The 19,740-nt window shown below is 44.3% G+C and overlaps 1 protein-coding gene across 2 annotated transcripts in view; it reads right to left on the bottom strand.

The window, feature by feature from the left end:
* Positions 1 to 434: 434 nt before the first annotated feature.
* PHTF2 (putative homeodomain transcription factor 2) overlaps positions 435 to 19,740 on the bottom strand; it is a 47,754-nt gene continuing 28,448 nt past the window's right edge. The window contains exons 7-17 of one of the 2 annotated variants that reach the window (XM_087722351.1): positions 17,762 to 17,960; positions 15,723 to 15,881; positions 14,702 to 14,920; positions 12,898 to 13,026; positions 12,276 to 12,548; positions 9,637 to 9,768; positions 9,165 to 9,251; positions 5,999 to 6,154; positions 4,839 to 4,934; positions 3,506 to 3,631; positions 435 to 1,829 (exon numbers count right to left, since the gene is read on the bottom strand). In XM_087722351.1, coding sequence (XP_087578477.1) covers positions 1,809 to 1,829; positions 3,506 to 3,631; positions 4,839 to 4,934; positions 5,999 to 6,154; positions 9,165 to 9,251; positions 9,637 to 9,768; positions 12,276 to 12,548; positions 12,898 to 13,026; positions 14,702 to 14,920; positions 15,723 to 15,881; positions 17,762 to 17,960 — 1,597 coding nt within the window. In that variant the 3' untranslated portion in view covers positions 435 to 1,808. The remainder of the gene's footprint in view (positions 1,830 to 3,505; positions 3,632 to 4,838; positions 4,935 to 5,998; positions 6,155 to 9,164; positions 9,252 to 9,636; positions 9,769 to 12,275; positions 12,549 to 12,897; positions 13,027 to 14,701; positions 14,921 to 15,722; positions 15,882 to 17,761; positions 17,961 to 19,740) is intronic. The other variant, XM_087722352.1, reaches the window with a different exon arrangement.

Here is a 19,740-nt window from a genome sequence, read left to right as displayed (position 1 = left end):
ACTTGTAACAGTGCGCACGTTCATAGCCTGCCGCAGCACCTTGTTGGTGGATGTGATTTATGACACAGACAGAAGGGAGGGGATACAGGGGTAAAGCTGAGGTGCCATAAAGCGGAAATCAGTTTCGGCTCCGCAGAAGAACATGCAAAATGTTGATCCTAATAAATGGATGGATTTCTTTTGAACTTTGTCTCGAGGCTCGTAAATTAATTAGATCATCTTTTGGAAACTTCACAGACACTTGGCTACAATGTACAGTAGTGTGTATACAGCGTGTATAACAGTGTAAATCAGTGGTGGGTTGCAGGAGGTACATCCCAGTACAGGTGTACTGGTGCCTGCTGAGAGCAGCAGGCACCGGCTGCAGAGGCCCACCCACCCGCCCGCGTTCCTGAGCTGTATTTGACCCAACCGGGCCATTTGCGCATGGCAGGCAGTGTACGGAGCCTGCGCGATGCTCCGCTGAGCAGCTGGAGCTTCACGGGTGGTGGGTGCGCACAGGTGCGCAGCACGCGTGCACGTGGTGGACGCCCGTCCCCATTGCAGCATACCAGTTGCGGCAGGTTCCGGAACCCACCTTTGGTGTAAATGTGTTGTCCTCTCAAAATAACGCAGCACACACCCATTAATGTCTAAACTGCTGGTAACAAAAATTGAGTACACCCCTAAGTGATAATTGTCCAAATGGGGCCCAAAGTGTCAATATTTTAACAACCTTAACCAAGAGGGTTGAGGCAGTGCTGGAAAATAATGGTGGCGCCACAAAACATCGACACTAGCGTTATTTCGAAGGGACAGCACATTTACACTGTTATACAAGCTGTGTACTCACTAGTTTATATTGTAGCCAAGTGTTGTTTCTTCAGTGTTATCACATGAAAAGGTATACTCAAATATTTACAAAATGTGAGGGGCGTGTACTCACTTCGGTGATATACTTTATATATATCAAGATCGTTATTAAAATAATCACAAAAGTGCGCATACTGAGCGGCAGAGAGCTGGGCAAACAGCTTCCACGTCTTCAAATAAATACTACAGCTAATTTTTTATCAAAATATCTTACAGTGAAGTAACAGTTTACAATTATTGCTCAGCTAAAAAAAAAAAAAAACGAAAAAAAAAATCCATCGTGGAAGAGCACTCGTTGACTTGCTCGGGAACACACCTTGTTGAAATCCGGTCACGTTTAAACCACAGTTCCCACCTGGGTCCTGGAATCCCTTGAGTTAAGAGAAGCTGCTGGATTTTGCACTGATGCTTCCTCTGGCATAATGCGCCGTCGTTAACAGTCAGCGTAATTTTCTACTGTAAGGGACAATATGCTGGTGTGCCGACGCCCCGCATCTCGAGGGCAGTGGATAAAAAAAACGTACTAAATACGTGGTAATACTTTCTCCGATAAAGTGACTTCCGGGCGTAATTTGCTGTAACGAGAACGGCTTTATAGCTTTAAAAGGTCCTTCGTTCTTTCACAAATCCGCAAAGCCGATTTGATATATATATATATATATTGACCCTTTCGGTAACCAAAAGCCCGTGACCAAACACGCTGTCAGCTAAAACAAAAGTTTCCTAAAAGAAAAGAAAAAAAAATCGAAAAGGTAAAAATAAATATTCGGATTGCACTAGTCTTGTCAGTTGTAAACACTTTGGGGTTTTGTATTATTTTTTTCCTCTCTCTCTCCTCCGTAAACGGATGTCCGTAAAGAGATTGCGAATCGAGCGCGGCAGGGCTGCGTGGAGGCAGTTCGGTTTTCTTAGTTGTCTTCTTCACCGCAACGTCGGCATCCCGCCTTGGAAGAGGGTCAGGATTTGATCTTCCAAAGCTGAAATAAAAAACGGTGGTAAGCCAAAGATGGATCGTCATCATTCCATTGTTTATCTTGGGCTTGTCCTCCTCTGGCGTCAGAGGTGGGAGTGTGTGACAAGATGATAGAAACTTAACTGGGGGGGGGGTCTCGGTGCGCTCTGAGCTGGGTGGTTTTCTTGCAGACGTTTCATTACCCAACTATGTAACATCATCAGTGCTAGAAGGGAGGAGGAGGAAGAAGGGAGGAGGAGGAGGAGGAGGAGGAGGAGGAGGAGGAGGAGGAGGAGGAGGAGGAGGAGAGGAGGAGGAGGAGGAGGAGGAGGAGGAGAAGGAGGAGAACTGTGGGGTCCTTGGTGCTCTCTGAGCTTGGTGGTTTTCTTGCAGACGTTTCATTACCAAACTATGTAACCTCATCAATGTTAGTAAGGGAGGAGTGTTTGCTCTCCTATTACACTAGTGACTTGCTCTGTCAGCACTGGTAGATGTTTCATTCCCAGCGAGGTAACCTCAGCCCTGCACCAATGATGTTCCGTAATTGGGTAAGGAAACGCCTGCAAGAAAACCATCAGGCTCAGAGAGCAATAAGGGACCCTCTCTCCTCCTCTTCCTCTTCTCCTCCTCCTCCTCTCTGCAAATCTCCCTCCCTTCTACCACTGATGATGTTACCTAATTGGGTAATGAAACGTCTGCAAGAAAACCACCAAGCTCAGAGAGCATTAAAGACCCCACAGTCCTCCTCCTCTTCCTCTTTCCTTCTCTTCCTCTTTCTCCATTCTCCTCCCTTTTTCTTTCTCCTCTGCCTCCCTCCTCCTTTCTCTCTCCTCCTCTTTCTCCTCCATTCTCCCCCCTCCTTTTTCTCTCCTCCTCCTCTTTCTCCTTCTCCCTTCCTTTCTTTTTTCTCTCCTCCTCCTCTTTCCCTCTTTCTCCTCCTCCTCTGCACAAACCCCTCTCTCTTCTACTAGGGATGATGTTTTTCCTAATCGGGGAATGAACCATCGGCAAGAAATTCATTAAGGAAACACCAAAAGGACCTCACAATTCAACAGCAAATATTCTCTTCTATCAAATGCGAGTTTGGTTGGTTGGGGGGGGAGGATCTCAATAGAAAAATCTACGCCTGCAATTATGTCAGGAAAGTACTTGGCCGTCTTTCAGAGCCGTGTTTGAAAAATAGAAACGACAAAAATCTGTCACAAACTCTTTCCACTGAAAAGTTGTTCCATCGCTTACGTCCATCAATTATTATCTAACGGCTTCGAAGGATGCAAATAGTGGCTTCCACTTAAAGCTCTTTTTATTGCAAATAAAGTTGCAATAAATTGCCAATCGCGTGTTTAGTCAAAGCTTACTCAAGTCTGAGCCGGTCCAATTTCATTCTCGTGTTCCTTTTTTTCATTGCTTATTTTTATGAGTTCTAGTATTTTACTACTGCCTTTCATTTCCTTTTTATGACTGTAAGGGTAGCCTTAAAATGAGGCAGGAAGCAACGAAATTGACAAAACAAAAATATAAAAATTATGCCAGGGCTACCATTCTGTGTGTTCAGACGTTCATTATCAATATTTTAAGACTGGAATTAAAAGAAATTTCATAACATGATGCAACGGTTACTTCATAGCATGAAATCATGGTTATCTAAAAGACCTCCACAAATTAAAAAAAATAAATTAAGGGCGTAATTGAGAAAGTTACCTTTAGGTTAAATCCAAGCAAGTCGCTGATTACCCCCGAAACGGCGGATAGGATAACTACTTGTGTTATGTTGTAAAGGAGAGGATTCATTGTTAGTCCATATAATCTGAAAGGATTATCCAATTCCTGGGAAGAAGAAATATAATTTACCTCATATAAATGGAAGAAATATAAACGGTCTAATTGGAAGAAATGCAGTTAGTTCCCCCAGTTGCAATCATTCCTTTCGTGACCACTGGAAGCTGCAACGGCATTCCAAAAAGGGACTTATGACCGTTTTCCACACATATGACGGTGGGCAGCACTCCCACGGTCACCTGATCAAAATCTTAGCCACTGGGCAACTGGATCCTATTTATGAACGGCTGTAGTCACTTTTCGCGACCTTCTGCCAAGCAGAGTTGATGCAGAAGCCAAATTCTCACCAAACAACCGTATTGCTAATTTAAGAACTGCAGAGATTCACTTAACAACTGTGGCAAGAAAGGCGGTAAAATGAATTCACTTAACAACTCTTGCTTAGCCACAAAAATGACGTAAGCCGAGAACTACTCTTTTTCCACTGATGGTTATGAATTTTAATTTATTGCTAAGGTACCTGTTCTGACCCCCCTCCTCCATCCAGTAAGGAAAGCCGAGACACGCTTAATGGGAATGTCCTTTAATAACAAGACCAGAATCTCGGTGGCTGAAAGCCAAGAAAAACCTCCGGAGCCTGGAGAGGGTGAAAAACACCCCCCACTTCCGCCTGTAGTGCAGAGGCTGACGTGGCCACGCCCACCATGGCCACGCCTACACTAGAGGTGGGTTCCTACCGGGTTCGGCCGAGTAGGTTAATAATTCAGCCTGCCACGCCCAAAAACTGGTTCTATTGGCGACAGTGGCATCTTGATTTTCGTTTCTGCGCATGCACAGAACAATTTTCATTGCAGAAATGTAATGTTTTTTCCCACCCTTTTCGAACATTGTGCGCATGTGCAGGCCTTTTTTAGCTGCAAGCGCGCGCACATGGGGAGCAAAAGTTTTTGCGTGACGAGCCAGCAGTAACGCTGGCAAGCAACCCACCCCTGTCCCACGCCCACCCAGCAACAAGGCAGGGGACCCCTTTGCTGCAATTTTTATTAATAAAATAAATTTTTAAATCCACTCCTGACCCTTTTGGCACTCTTCTGCAACAGAAATGGCAGGATTTAATTTTTCTTTTTAATTGTTTAAATCCGAGAACAGGCGGAAAGCAAAGGGGAATGAGATGACAATCTCAAAAGAGACCTTCTCTGAGAGCGATCGGTCTATTTACCGGTACCAAAACCGTTTCCGTTTTTGAAATTCTCACCTTCAATAACTTCGTAGCGAGTTTTAAGACGTTATTGACCAATGTCAGTTCTTCTTTCTTGTTCGGCTTCTTTTCCATTTTCAAGTACAAGTTTATTAATCCGGGGTGGGTGGGGGGGAGAGAGAAACAGGTTAAAACAAACAATCACCTCAAGGAGCTGTATTTTATTCCAAACATAGTGTTTATCTTTCATTATCTTTTTTTTAAAATGTTTATTTATATAAACAACTCATAAGCCGGGCAACTTCAGCCCAAGAGTCTCGGGGAAATGTATAATTGACGAGCCAAATTAAATTAACTCAGGCAGGCCTGTCAATTATTATTTCACGAAGAACTGTAAAACGATTAAACAAAAGACAATGAGGTAACGTGCTTAATAAAGGTTTTAATAAAGTCTTTCCTTTGGTACTTTAAAAGGTAAAGATTCCCTCACACATGCGTGCTAGTCGTTCCCGGCTCTAGGGGGCGGTGCTCATCTCCGTTTCAAAGCCGAAGAGCCAGCGCTGTCCGAAGACGTCTCTGTGGTCATGTGGCCGGCATGACTCAATGCCGAAAGCGCACGGAACACTGTTACCTTCCCACCAAAGGTGGTTCTTATTTTTCTTACTTGCATTTTGTACGTGCTTTCGAACTGCTAGGTTGGCAGAAGCTGGGACGAGTCACGGGAGCTCACTCCGTTACGCGGCGCTAGGGATTCGAGCCGCCGAACTGCCGACCTTTCTGATCAACAAGCTCAGCGTCCTAGCCACTGAGCCATTGCCTCCCTTATAAGATACTGCTATTCCAACGAGAATAATTTCAAGGACAGAGCATCAAATTACAGTTACTTGCTCCCAAAGGTGCTTCCTCTGTTTTTCCTTGAAGACGCTTCACTTCCCATTCAAGAAATTTCCTCAGTTCTGTCAGAAGTTCTGTCAGGAATCAGAACTGAAGAAGCTTCTTGGATGAAAAGCGAAATGTCTTCAAGGAAAAACAAAGAAAGTTGCCTCTTGAAAAAAAACACCTCTGGGCCAGCCAGGACCTGAATGACTATGAATTTCCGTAGATATACAGTGTTCTCAGTTTCCTATTTCATTTTAGCGGTATACCGATGAGTGTACACTTAAAAGTCTTGAGGGGATTTTTTTCCCCCCCGACTACCCCGGGGGGAAAGTTCTCACCTGTTCAGTAAGCAATATGGACGTATTGCTGTATTTCTTGCTAGTTTCGGATCCGAGTGTCACAAATCTCAAAAGGAAAAGGGTTAATGAAATGCACCATATGACCAGTTCCCAATTATAATGGCAGTCAAGGAAGACCGCATGGACGTGAAGCAGCTGAGGTAAAGAAGAAGAAAAAAAAGAGGGGTTAATTCTCTATTGGCGCCGTAGTTATCTTTCACTGAATAAAATTCACGAATAAACGACTCCTCTTGCAATAATGTGAAATCCTCACTTTCCTGAGGATCAAGCCGTTTATTTATTTATTTATTTATTTATTTATTTATTTATTTATTTATTAGACTTATATACCACTTCATAGGGCTTTCAGCCCTCTCTAAGCGGTTTACAAATTTTTTTGCAAATTGAGTCAGCACCTTGCCCCCACAGTCCGGGTCCTCATTTCACCCACCTCGGAAGGATGGAAGGCTGAGTCGACCTTGAGCCGGTGAGATTTGAACCGCTGAACTGCAGATCACAGTCAGCTAAAGTGGCCTGCAGCACTGCACCCTAACCACTGCGCCACCTCGGCTTTAATTGTAATGTGATTTATTTCTGAGTAGACAGGCAGAAGTAAAGGGATTCCAACTTCTTCCAAGGTAAAGGTTCCCCCCTCGCACATCTGTGCTAGTCATTCCCGACTCCAGGGGGCAGTGCTCATCTCCGTTTCAAAGCCGAAGAGCCAGCGCTTTCCGAAGACGTCTCCGTGGTCATGTGGCCGGCATGACTAAACACCAAAGGCGCACGGAACGCTGTTCCCTTCCCACCAAAGATGGTCCCTCTTTTCTACTTGCATTTTGAACTGCTAGGTTGACAGAAGCTGGGACAAGTAACGGGAATGCACTCCGTTACGCGGCACTAGGGATTTGAACCCGCCGAACTGCCGACTTTTCTGATCGACAAGCTTTTGGCTATTACTTTGGCTATTACTTATCTAGGCTGCTTACCTGCGACATTTCGACATGAAGTAAGTAAGTAAAATCTTTATTATGGTCGAAGACCAGCAATAACACATTAGTTTTTTACACTATATTAAAAAATACTAACATTAAAATATAATTAAAAAGTATTGACATTAAAAGTGGCTAATAACATAATGGTCCAGAGATTGTTAGAGGTATGTCCAGATAATTGGTACAAGATGGTGCTATACTTCTGTAGCCAATTTTTTGTAAAAAAAAAAATTTATTTTATCAATTTCATATATACATTCACAATTATATGATCTCATAATTGTTATTAATAATATGTATTTATAACAATTTTTTCCCTACAGTTGACAATATACTTGAAGATTGCTTTCTTACCATCCCATAGATCCATCTTATCTTACAACGGTCCTACTTCTTCTTCCCTCCCTCCCTCTTTCCTTCCCTCGTTTCTTCTCTCCTACTCTCCTTCCTTCCCTCCTTCCCCCTTCCCTCCTTCTCTCCTTCCCTCCTTCCTTCCTTCCTCCTTTCTTCTCTCCTTCTCTCCTTCCTTTCCCCCTTCCTTTCCTCCTTCCTTCCCCCCTTCCTTCTCTCCTACATTCCCTCCCTTCCTTCCCTCCTTTCTTCTCTCCTTCTCTCCTTCCTTCCCTCCTTTCTTCTCTCCTTCCCTCCTTCCTTCCCGCCAATTCTTTTCTTATGGACATTGCAGCCGCACAGAACTTTGCCACGGCATACGTGGTATCCGGGTTAGTGTCCCGGAGGAGGAAGCCTAGATAGAAATGGTCTGCCCTCCCTGGCAATCTCTCTAATAAGGGGAGAATATGCGCAGACCTACAAGCTCTGCGTAGCTCGCAGTGTAATGGAACATGCAAATTATCTTCCACTTCTCCTTTGCCACGTATACAAACGCGTTCGGCTATAGGTGTTCTCTTATACCTGCCCTGGAGGAGTGTTGAAGGAAGAAGGTTTAAATCTGGCTCTGAAGAAAGCTATTCTTTGTTTTGGGGAGATCAGGTCATTTAGATATCTTGCCGATTCCTACACACCCTGTTTGATTCTGTCCCTACTGTGGAGAGGCAACCTATTTAGTTCTTCTTGGAACTCCATGTCCCTCGTTCTATTGATTACTACTTGCTTTGCTTGCTCAAAGCCAAGGGACATTAAGAATAATGGTGAGAGCCCATAAGACAGTGTTTCTCAACCTTGGCAACTTTTAAGTCCCGTGGACTTCAACTCCCAGAATCCCCCAGCCAGCATAGCTGGCTGGGGAATTCTGGGAGTTGAAGTCCACGGGACTTAAAGTCGCCAAGGTTCAGAGGAAGAATGGGAGGGAATGTAAGAGTAGGAAAGAGGGGAGGAATGGGAAGGGTATAGGGGAGGAAGGGGAAGGAGAGAAGGGAAAGGAGAGGAGGAAGGAAGGAGAGAAGAAAGAGAAGAAAGGGGGGTAGGAAGGAGGGAGGGAAGGAGGGAGGGAAGGAAGGAGGAAGGAAGGAGAGAAGGAAGGAGGGAAGGAAGGAGGGAAGGAAGGAGGGAATGTAGGAGAGAAGGAAGGGGGGAAGGAAGGAGAGAAGAAAGGAGGGAAGGAAGGAGGGAAGGAAGGAGAGAAGAAAGGAGGGAAGGAAGGAGGGAAGGAAGGAGGGAATGTAGGAGAGAAGGAAGGGGGGAAGGAAGGAGGAAGGAAGGGGGAAAGGAAGGAGAGAAGAAAGGAGGGAAGGAAGGAGGGAAGGAAGGAGGGAATGTAGGAGAGAAGGAAGGAGGGAAGGAAGGAGAGAAGAAAGGAGGGAAGGAAGGAGGGAAGGAAGGAGGGAATGTAGGAGAGAAGGAAGGGGGGAAAGAAGGAGGAAAGGAAGGGGGAAAGGAAGGAGAGAAGGAGAAAAGAAAGGAGGGAAGGAGAGAAGGAGGGAGGGAAGGAGGGGGAGTAGGAGAGAAGAAACGAGGGAAGGAAAGAGGGAGGGAGGGAAGAAGAAGTAGGACCGTTGTAAGATAAGATGGATCTTCAAGTATATTGTCAACAGTAGGAAAAATTGTTATAAATACATATTATTAATAACAGTTATGAGATCATATAATTGTGAATGTATATATGAAATTGATAAAATAAAATAAATTTAAAAAATAAATAAATAAATAAAGTCGCCAAGGTTGAGAAACATTGCCATAACATCACGAAGGAATTCAGTCCCCATCAGGCTCCTTACCTGTGCACAGCAGATAAAGACCACCGAAATCGTCAGCAAGAAAGCAGAGGAAACAATCACATCCACTGAACGTTGAGGGCCTCGCCTCTGAAAATAAAAACCAACGGTGAATGGGGGGGGGAAGGGGGAGTCCGCTGCGTCCCGCGATTGAAATGAGCTAGAAAGCAGGAAATAAAGGACAGGCGGGTGGGTGGGCCAGCTGATCATCGAAGCTCCCCACTTCGCCTGAATCGGTCCGAACCGGCTGAATACCAGATCTGAACACTTTGCTCATTTAACAACTGCAGTAGTTCACATAAGAACGTGGCAAGCAAGGTCATTAAATGGGACAAAAATCACGTAACAACTACCTGAATTGTGTGGGGGGGGGGAGGGACGGTCGGGGGGGGGAAGTTTAAGCCTCAATTGCATCAATAGCGCCTTCTATGGCGTTAATTTAGGCGGAAGTTGAAATAAGTAAATAACCACGAACCTTTAGATAGGAGCGAAGGGAAAGCCACATTTTAATATTCTGGACTTTTTTTAGCCGGAAATGTGGAACCTCTGACTTCCGAGCTCTCCTGGCGGATGTTAAATGGCCAAAAAGTTTTGCAAAAAGCAATCTCTGTAAAACACAGGAGTTTGAAATGAAGCAAATAACAATTCTTCATTGTAATTCCTTTCAGGGGCAGGACGAACACGCTAAATACAACCATAATTATTTACACAACTGTTTCTTTGTCCGAGTATGAATATTCATAGACTGGAATAGGTCAGCCAATGAATAGGCATAGCAACTGGGTCAGCCAATGAGGGCTGTTTTTGGAAACAGAAACTTAAGCTTGGAGTCTGGGCGTGGCTTAGCTGAGAATTGAAACTGAAACTAGTCTGTAAGCTCTGAGCTTGCTGCTCTGAGACGTAAACTAGTTTAAACTCCTCTGTCTGCTCTGAACACGGAATGAAACTGTTCTCTCCTGCTTGTGTTCTGCTTCTAACTTGTACCACCTTGGAAGAATCTTCTGTTGGTATCATACATTTATTCATCTATTATTACGTATATAAAGAAATTAATGAATCCTGCTGAATCAGTTATCTATGCGTGCTTTGATTTTTCTGCAACAAACTCTGATGTTCTTGTGTATTAAGGAGGCTTATTTCTTTATTAGATTCCCCAATATTAGGGATCTCCCAAGACATCAAAAGGTGCACAAAGGATCTGCTTGTGGTAATACTTATTCTAAAAATAATGAATGGGTTAACTCAAGGCCTGGTTTACAAGAATGGATTGCAGACATAGGTAAGCAATATTTAAACTGATAATTTTTTTTTTTTTGCAAAGAACAGAACAACGAAGTTGGAAGGGACCTTGGAGTCCACCCAAAAAATGGTTGTCCAATCTCTTCTTAAAAACTTCGTTGTTCTGTTGGAGCATTCACAACTTCTGGTGGCAAGCTGTTCCACTGATTCATTGTTCTCACTGTCAGGAAATTTCTCCTTAGTTCTAGGTGGCTTCTCTCCGTGATTAGTTTCCACCCATTGCTTCTTGTTCTGCCCTCAGGTGCCTTGGAGAATAGTTTGACTCCCTCTTCTTTGTGGCAGCCCCTGAGATATTGGAGCACTGCTATCATGTCTCCCCTGGTCCTTCTTTTCATTAACTAGACCAGTGATGGTGAACCTTTTCGGCACCAAGTACCCAAACTGGAATGCATGCGCATGCACCGGAGACAGGGGTGGGATTTAATTTTTTTTTACTACCGATTCTGTGGGCGTGGTTTGGTGGGCGTGGCAGGGAAAGGATACTGCAAAATCCCCATTCCTTTCCTACTCCAGGGAGAGGATACTGCAAAATCCCCATTCCCTCCCTATTCCTGGGAAAGGATACTGCAAAATCCACATTCCCTCCCCACTTGAGGGAAAGGATACTGCAAAATCCCCATTCCTTCCCTACTCTTGGGAAAGGATACTGCAAAATCCCCATTCCCTCTTCACTCCAGGGGAAGGATGCTGCAAAATCCCCATTCCCTCCCTACTCTTGGGAAAGGATACTGCAAAATCCCCATTCCCTCCCTACTCTTGGGAAAGGATACTGCAAAATCCCCATTCCCTCCCTACTCCTGGGAAAGGATACTGCAAAATCCCCATTCCCTCTCTACTCCAGGGAAAGGATACTGCAAAATCCCCATTCCCTCCCTACTCCTGGGAAAGGATACTGCAAAATCCCCATTCCTTCCCTACTCCAGGGAAAGGATACTGCAAAATCCCCATTCCCTCTCTACTCCAGGGAAAGGATACTGCAAAATCCCCATTCCCTCCCTACTCCAGGGGAAGGATACTGCAAAATCCCCATTCCCTCCCTACTCTTGGGAAAGGATACTGCAAAATCCCCATTCCCTCCCTACTCTTGGGAAAGGATACTGCAAAATCCACATTCCCTCCCTACTCCAGGGAAAGGATATTGCAAAATCCACATTTCCTCTCTACTCCAGGGAAAGGATACTGCAAAATCCACATTCCCTCCCTACTCCAGGGGAAGGATACTGCAAAATCCCCATTCCCTCCCTACTCTTGGGAAAGGATACTGCAAAATCCCCATTCCCTCCCCACTCCAGGGGAAGGATACTGCAAAATCCACATTCCCTCCCTACTCCAGGGAAAGGATATTGCAAAATCCCCATTCCCTCCCTACTCTTGGGAAAGGATACTGCAAAATCCACATTCCCTCCCTACTCCAGGGAAAGGATATTGCAAAATCCACATTTCCTCTCTACTCCAGGGAAAGGATACTGCAAAATCCCCATTCCCTAATGATCAGCTGGAACTCAGGAGGCAGAGAATAGATGTAGGCGGGGCCAGTCAGAGGGCGTATTTACCGGTTCTCTGAACTACTTAAAATTCTCCAGAACTGGTCAGAACCTGCTGAATATCACCTCTGGCCAGAGCACATGGAAAGTCACGTGTTGTGTTTCCGGCGCATGCAAAAGCGAACGTCAGTTGGTTTTTGCACTCACTGGAGCACCGGAAACCCGAAGACTAGGTGGCCGGCATGGTCGTAAGTGTGAAAAATGGCCATATGTCTCTTTATTCCGTGCCGTTGTAAATTGAGGATTACCTGTACGTCAATTGTTTTCTTACCTGCCTGTAAGTCCTCTCAGCCACACATAGGAGGAAGAAGAAGATGCACACCAGGGAAACCCGCACCACGAAGCAGACGATGACCATGGATATCACCATGATGTTCCCATCTGAGCCGAAGGCGATCGCGTAGAGTTCGGTAGCCGTGTGCGTGGCTAAATGTTCCAGGTCTTTTTCTTGGGAAAGTCTAAAGATGAACGGCGTCAGTCCCAGGATTAAAGAGACCACGTTGCCAAAAATCTGGTACCCGATTCCCGGGACATAGCTGTTCACCTGAAGATTAAAAAAAAAAGGCAAAAACAAAGAGGTTGATAACAGCTTCGCTTTTTTAACGAATCCAGTTCCGGAAGGGGTTTGTGATGCACGAAAAAGGGAATCTGAGTTCAGCTCAAAGAAAGTGTAAAAGCATACAAGTATAATAAATACAAATACAAATGCATTTCATTTTGGAGAGAAACTCCCCAGAGGTTTTAGCTTAGCAAGAGTTACATCCCAACAGCTCTTACAATGTAAGGAAATAGCAACAACTTCTAGACTTCAATTCTTAAGAGCATCTCAAGCATCATTCTTCCATTGGGGCAAATCTTAGACCTTAGGGGAAAATAAAAAAACAGACACTCACTCTGTTCATGATCATGCCGCTGATCTCGAGCACGGACATATCTGCCTTTTTGCAGTCGTTGCCTTCCCACACAATGGCACTGACTTTCTCCAGCCCGGGGTTCGAGCTATGGAACCAAGGCAAATGGCCCTGCCGAACAAATAAATAAATGAATAAATTAAAAAAGCTGGTCATAAAAGGTTCTGTAAAGCCATAGGAACAGTGTTTCTCAACCTTGGCAGCTTGAAGATGCCCGGACTTCAACTCCCAGAATTCCCCAGCCAGCATCCGCTGGCTGGGGAATTCTGGGAGTTGAAGTCCGGACATCTTCAAGTGGCCAAGGTTGAGAAACACTGCATAGGAACAAATAATAACAAAAACGACATGAGCAACAGCAGATGAAGGGACGAAGAAAGATTACGGCTTTAAGACAGATTTGACAAGCTCCACATAAATAGAAATCTAAAAAAGATGTGGAGACTCCGGAGAAGAGCAACAAAGAGGATTAGGGGACTGGAGGCTAAAATATATGAAGAACGGTTGCAGGAACTGGGTATGTCTAGTTTAATGAAAAGAAGAACCAGGGGAGACATGATAACAACCTTCCAATATCTCAGGGGTTGCCCCAAAGAAGAGGGGGTCAAGCTATTCTCCAAAACCCCTGAGGGCAGAACAAGAAGCAATGGGTGGAAACTAATCAAGGAGAGAAGCAACCTAGAATGTGTGTGTATGTGTGTGTGCGCGCACGCGCACGTGGGGGCACAAAAAGCAGTCAACCTGTTATCCAGTCTTTTCTTTAAAACTTCCAGTGTTGGGGCATTCACAACTTCTGGTGGTAAGCTGTTCCACTGATTAATTGTCCTCACTGTCAGGAAATTTCTCCTCAGTTCTAAGTTGCTTCTCTCCTTGATTAGTTTCCACCCATTGCTTCTTGTCCTGCCCTCAAGTGCTTTGGAGAATAGCTTGACTCCCTCTTCTTTGGGGCAACCCCTGAGATATTGGAAGATTCCTATCATGTCTCCCCTGGTCCTTCTTTTCATTAAACTAGACATACCCAGTTCCTGCAACCGTTCCTCATATGTTTTAGCCTCCTGTCCCCTAATCCTCTTTGTTCCTATCAGAATATATTATATATATTATTATATTATATAATATCTTATATAGTAATATATTATGACATTATACACACACATCACCCAGCCAGGGTGGATCCTACATGTCCAATGTTAAATGTATTTACCGTATTTTTCGGACTATAAGAGGCACCTTTTTGTCTTCCAAAAGGGAGTGAAAACGTCTGTGTGTCTTATAGAGCGAGTATTGCTGAAGCCCCAACCACCTGCCAGCCTGTTTTTTAGGCTTTTTTCGGGCCGTTTTCTAAAAAAAAACAGCCCCCCAAAGCCTCAAAAATAGCTGGAAAAAAGCCTCAAAAATGGCCCAGGAAACGCATCCAAAACAGACCGAAAAAGCCTCAAAAACGGGCTGAAAAAAGCCTTGAAAAAAGTCTCCAAAAAGGGCTAAAAATGCAGCACGAGGGAGCCAAAAACCTTTATTTGCCTCTTCTAAATTTAGGAGCGTCTTATAGTCCAGGTGCGTCTTATAATCTGAAAAATACGGTAATCACTGTTTTTGTTTTTTTTGTATTTTATTTTTTTATGATAAAACAAAACATACTATTTTAAAAAAGAGGAGACTCCGGACAACCCTTTGTCTGAAATGTTGTGAGGATTTCCTGGCTAAGCAGGGGGTTGGACTAGAAGACCTCCAAGGTCCCTTCCAACTCTGTTATATATGATTCTGTTACATCATTTATTCTTCTGCTCACCGGATGAAAGGGGTCGTCTCTGTATTCCTTCTTCACACAATTGTTGACCTGGGAATTCTCCGCGTCAGTCTCGCTGGTGCAGGACGAACGGCACTCGGCGCAGTGCAAGAAATCCTCCCACAGGACGTCCTCCGTCTCCGATTCTGGCCTGGTACTCTCCGAATCTTGCCTGGAACTCGAACATCTTGAGCTGCAACTGGTGCCTGATTTGGGGACATCCTGAACAAGACAGGAAGAGCCATAGGATGTTATTGCACAAACCACCGGATCTATTCCTGCATAGTTTGAGCTAAGTACGTTCAGCCTCTAATACAGGAATCTTCCCGATTTGGCAGCTTATACCTGGGAACAATTAAATAAGCTTAGGGAAAATCAGCCACTAGCCCTTTTGTGATTGCGCATTAATTCCAGGCTACTTATACACTTGATCCCTCCACCCTGCCAGGCTGGGCAAATAGCAATAACAATAGCACTTCGACTTAAATACCGCTTCACAATGCTTTACAGCCGTCTCTAAGGGGTTTACAGAGTCAGCCCATTGCCCCCAACAATCTGGGTCCCTCATTTTACCCATCTCGGAAGGATGGAAGGCTGAGTCAACCTTGAGCCGATGAGAATCGAACTGCTGACAGTAGGCAGAATTAGTCTGCAATACCGCATTCTAACCACTGTGCCACCAGACAGGCAGAATGAGAAAGGGAATAAGGAAGAGAGGAAGGGAGGGAAGGAGTACCAATAACACTGAGACTTATATACCGCTTCACAGTGCTTTACAGCCCTCTCTAAGCAGAGTCAGCCTCTTGTCCCCCCAACAATCTGGGTCCTCATTTTACCCACCTCGGAAGGATGGAAGGCTGAGTCAACCTTGAGCCGGTCAAGATCGAACTCCTGGCAGTGGGCGGTGAGTTAGCCTGCAATGCTACACTCTGCCCCCCACGGCTCTTTACACGCCCCCAAAAGTACCCGTGAATTTGATGCCCTTAAAAAAGTTTTACTCAGCAACCACGAAAAGTGCTGTTACCTCTACGGGAAAATGTTTCTTATAGTGATGAGATTTCTTGTTTCGAAACGCACAATCGCTGGAAGCGCGTTCAGCATTCCGCCGTAAAGGGTATCCAGTTTCCGGCCCCTCCTCACTAGAGACTTCATCTGATATATTTGTCATTGTCCGGTGGCTGTCCTAAACCAAAGAAGAAGTTGCCATCAATAAAAGCCGTGTCTTTTATCTCAAAACAATTCATACGCTTTTAACATACAATTCTGGAGAGAATTGGGCTGTGCCCTGTAGCCGAACCCATTTACTACCACTTGTATCTCCTACTGATCAGTTGTCGTCCTCAATTGTGAACCCCCTTACCTGCCATTTTTAAAACACAGGATGCTAATTGTAAGTCCTAAAAATCAGCATATGTTATTTTTTAAAAGGACAGCCAATACTGAAGGGGGGGGGAAAAAGATAGCAATAGCAATAGCAATAGCAGTTAGACTTATATACCGCTTCATGGGGCTTTCAGCCCTCTCTAAGCGGTTTACAGAGTCAGCATATCGCCCCCACAGTCTGGGTCCTCATTTCACCCACCTCGGAAGGATGGAAGGCTGAGTCAACCCTGAGCCGGTGAGATTAGAACCGCTGAACTGCAGATAACAGTCAGCTGAAGTGGCCTGCAGTACTGCACCCTAACCACTGCGCCACCTCGGCTCTTGAAGTTACCATCAATAAAAGCTGCGTCTTTTATCTCAAAACAATTCATACGCTTTTAACATACAATTCTGGAGAGAATTGGGCTGTGCCCTGTAGCCGAACCCATTTACTACCACTTGTATCTCCTACTGATCAGTTGTCGTCCTCAATTGTGAACCCCCTTACCTGCCATTTTTAAAACACAGGATGCTAATTGTAAGTCCTAAAAATCAGCATATGTTATTTTTTAAAAGGACAGCCAATACTGAAGGGGGGGGGAAAAAGATAGCAATAGCAATAGCAATAGCAGTTAGACTTATATACCGCTTCATGGGGCTTTCAGCCCTCTCTAAGCGGTTTACAGAGTCAGCATATCGCCCCCACAGTCTGGGTCCTCATTTCACCCACCTCGGAAGGATGGAAGGCTGAGTCAACCCTGAGCCGGTGAGATTAGAACCGCTGAACTGCAGATAACAGTCAGCTGAAGTGGCCTGCAGTACTGCACCCTAACCACTGCGCCACCTCGGCTCTTGAAGTTACCATCAATAAAAGCTGCGTCTTTTATCTCAAAACAATTCATACGCTTTTAACATACAATTCTGGAGAGAATTGGGCTGTGCCCTGTAGCCGAACCCATTTACTACCACTTGTATCTCCTACTGATCAGTTGTCGTCCTCAATTGTGAACCCCCTTACCTGCCATTTTTAAAACACAGGATGCTAATTGTAAGTCCTAAAAATCAGCATATGTTATTTTTTAAAAGGACAGCCAATACTGAAGGGGGGGAAAAAAAGATAGCAATAGCAATAGCAATAGCAGTTAGACTTATATACCGCTTCATGGGGCTTTCAGCCCTCTCTAAGCGGTTTACAGAGTCAGCATATTGCCCCCACAGTCTGGGTCCTCATTTCACCCACCTCGGAAGGATGGAAGGCTGAGTCAACCTTGAGCCGGTGAGATTAGAACCGCTGAACTGCAGATAACAGTCAGCTGAAGTGGCCTGCAGTACTGCACTCTAACCACTGCGCCACCTCGGCTCTTGAAGTTACCATCAATAAAAGCCGCGTCTTTTATCTCAAAACAATTCATACGCTTTTAACATACAATTCCACTGATTAATTGTTCTAACTGTCAGGAAATTTCTCCTCAGTTCTAAGTTGCTTCTCTCCTTGATTAGTTTCCACCCATTGCTTCTTGTCCTGCCCTCAGGTGCCTTGGAGAATAGTTTGACTCCCTCTTCTTTGTGGCAACCCCTGAGATATTGGAAGACTGCTATCCTGTCTCCCCTAGTCCTTCTTTCCATTAAACTAGACATACCCAATTCCAGCAATCTTTCTTCCTATGTTTTATCCTCCGGCCCCCCTAATAAAGGACTTACTTTAGGATTCGAAGTGTTGTATGTACTTCGGGCAGTTCCGATATTCCATCCGGGTTCTTCTGACCGGATGATCTCAGAAAGTGGCTCGTGGGATTGTAAAGCATCTTCGTTGTTTCTACCTGTCCTTTTTCCATCAAGAGAAACATACCCGTTGTCCGTTTCGGTGGATTTGTCTATGGAGTTCTTCGCTTTCTTTGCTCTAGGGGCAAACCAAACACATGAAGTATTTATTATTTATTTATCTATCTATCTATCTATCTATCTATCTATCTATCTATCATCTATCTATCTATCTATCTATCATCTATCTATCATCTATCGATCTATCATCTATCTATCTATCCTATCATCTATCTCTTATCTATCTATCATCTATATCATCTATAATTTCTATCTATCTATCTATCTATCTATCTATCTATCTATCTATCTATCTATCCTATCATCTATCTCTTATCTATCTATCATCTATATCATCTGTAATTTCTATCTATCATCTATCTATCTATCGATCATCTATCTATCTATCTATCTATCTATCTATCATCTATCTATCTATCTATCTATCTATCTATCTATCTATCTATCATCTATCTATCTATCCTATCATCTATCTCTTATCTATCTATCATCTATATCATCTATAATTTCTATCTATCTATCTATCTATCTATCTATCTATCTATCTATCTATCTATCTATCTATCTATCTATCTATCTATTAGACTTATATACCGCTTCATAGGGCTTTCAGCCCTCTCTAAGCGGTTTACAATTTTTTTTTAGCAAATTGAGTCAGCAACTTGCCCCCACAGTCCGGGTCCTCATTTCACCCACCTCGGAAGGAGGGAAGGCTGAGTCGACCTTGAGCCGGTGAGATTTGAACCGCTGAACTGCAGATCACAGTCAGCTAAAGTGGCCTGCAGTACTGCACCCTAACCACTGCGCCACCTCGGCTCTATTGTTTGAGGTAAAGAATTTTCCCGTTTCCCAAACTGCTTTCATGCAAAGAGTAAAAAATGGCAATAAGAGAATTCTTAGGCTATAAGCTGATCATATATATTGATTATTAACTAGCCGATAACCCGGAGATGCCCGTGTTTTTATTTATAGGGTGGAAATGTACAGACCAAATGTAATTTCTAATGTTGGATTTTCCCCCTTTCCAGATTAATTAACAGAGGCCGAGTTTGAACACCCCTGGGGGTTTTTTTCCTAAAGGGTTAGGGGTGCAAGGGTCTTTTAACTTGACAGCTTTAAGACTTGTGTGCTTCAAATGCCAGAGTTCCTGAGCCAACATGACTGGAAGAGGAATTCTGGGAGTTGAAGTCCACAAGTCTTAAAGCTGTCAAGTTTGAACACCCCTGGGTTTTTTTCCCTAAAGGGTTAGGGGTGCAAGGGTCTTGTAACTTGACAGCTTTAAGACTTGCGTGCTTCAAATGCCAGAGTTTCTGAGCCAACATGACTGGAAGAGGAATTCTGGGAGTTGAAGTCCACAAGTCTTAAAGCTGTCAAGTTTGAACACCCCTGGGGTTTTTTTCTCCTAAAGAGTTAGGGGTGCAAGGGTCTTGCAACTTGACAGCTTTAAGACTTGCGTGCTTCAAATGCCAGAGTTCCTGAGCCAACATGACTGGAGGAGGAATTCTGGGAGTTGAAGTCCACAAGTCTTAAAGCTGTCAAGTTTGAACACCCCTGGGGCTTTTTTTTCTAAAGGGTTAGGGGTGCAAGGGTCTTGTAACTTGAGACTTGCGTGCTTCAAATGCCAGAGTTTCTGAGCCAACATTTTGGTTGCTAAGCAAGAACGTTGTTAAGTGAGTTTCACTACATTTTACAAGTTGGCCACACCCACCCAGTCACATGACTGCCAAGCCACTCTCACTCGGTCACATGGCCGGCAAGCCACTCCCACAAAGCAGGCCACACCTACAAGAAGAGGTTCTAAAAAATTTTGAAACCCACCACTGATTTGTGGCGTCCAT

The sequence above is a fragment of the Thamnophis sirtalis genome, unplaced genomic scaffold (assembly GCF_051295495.1).
Source record: "Thamnophis sirtalis isolate CommonGarterSnake01/CBP01778 unplaced genomic scaffold, rThaSir2_p1.2 scaffold_9, whole genome shotgun sequence".
Lineage (NCBI taxonomy): Eukaryota > Metazoa > Chordata > Lepidosauria > Squamata > Natricidae > Thamnophis > Thamnophis sirtalis.
The sequence above is the reverse complement of the archived record's forward strand: the minus strand, read 5'-3'. Positions and strand labels throughout refer to the sequence as shown.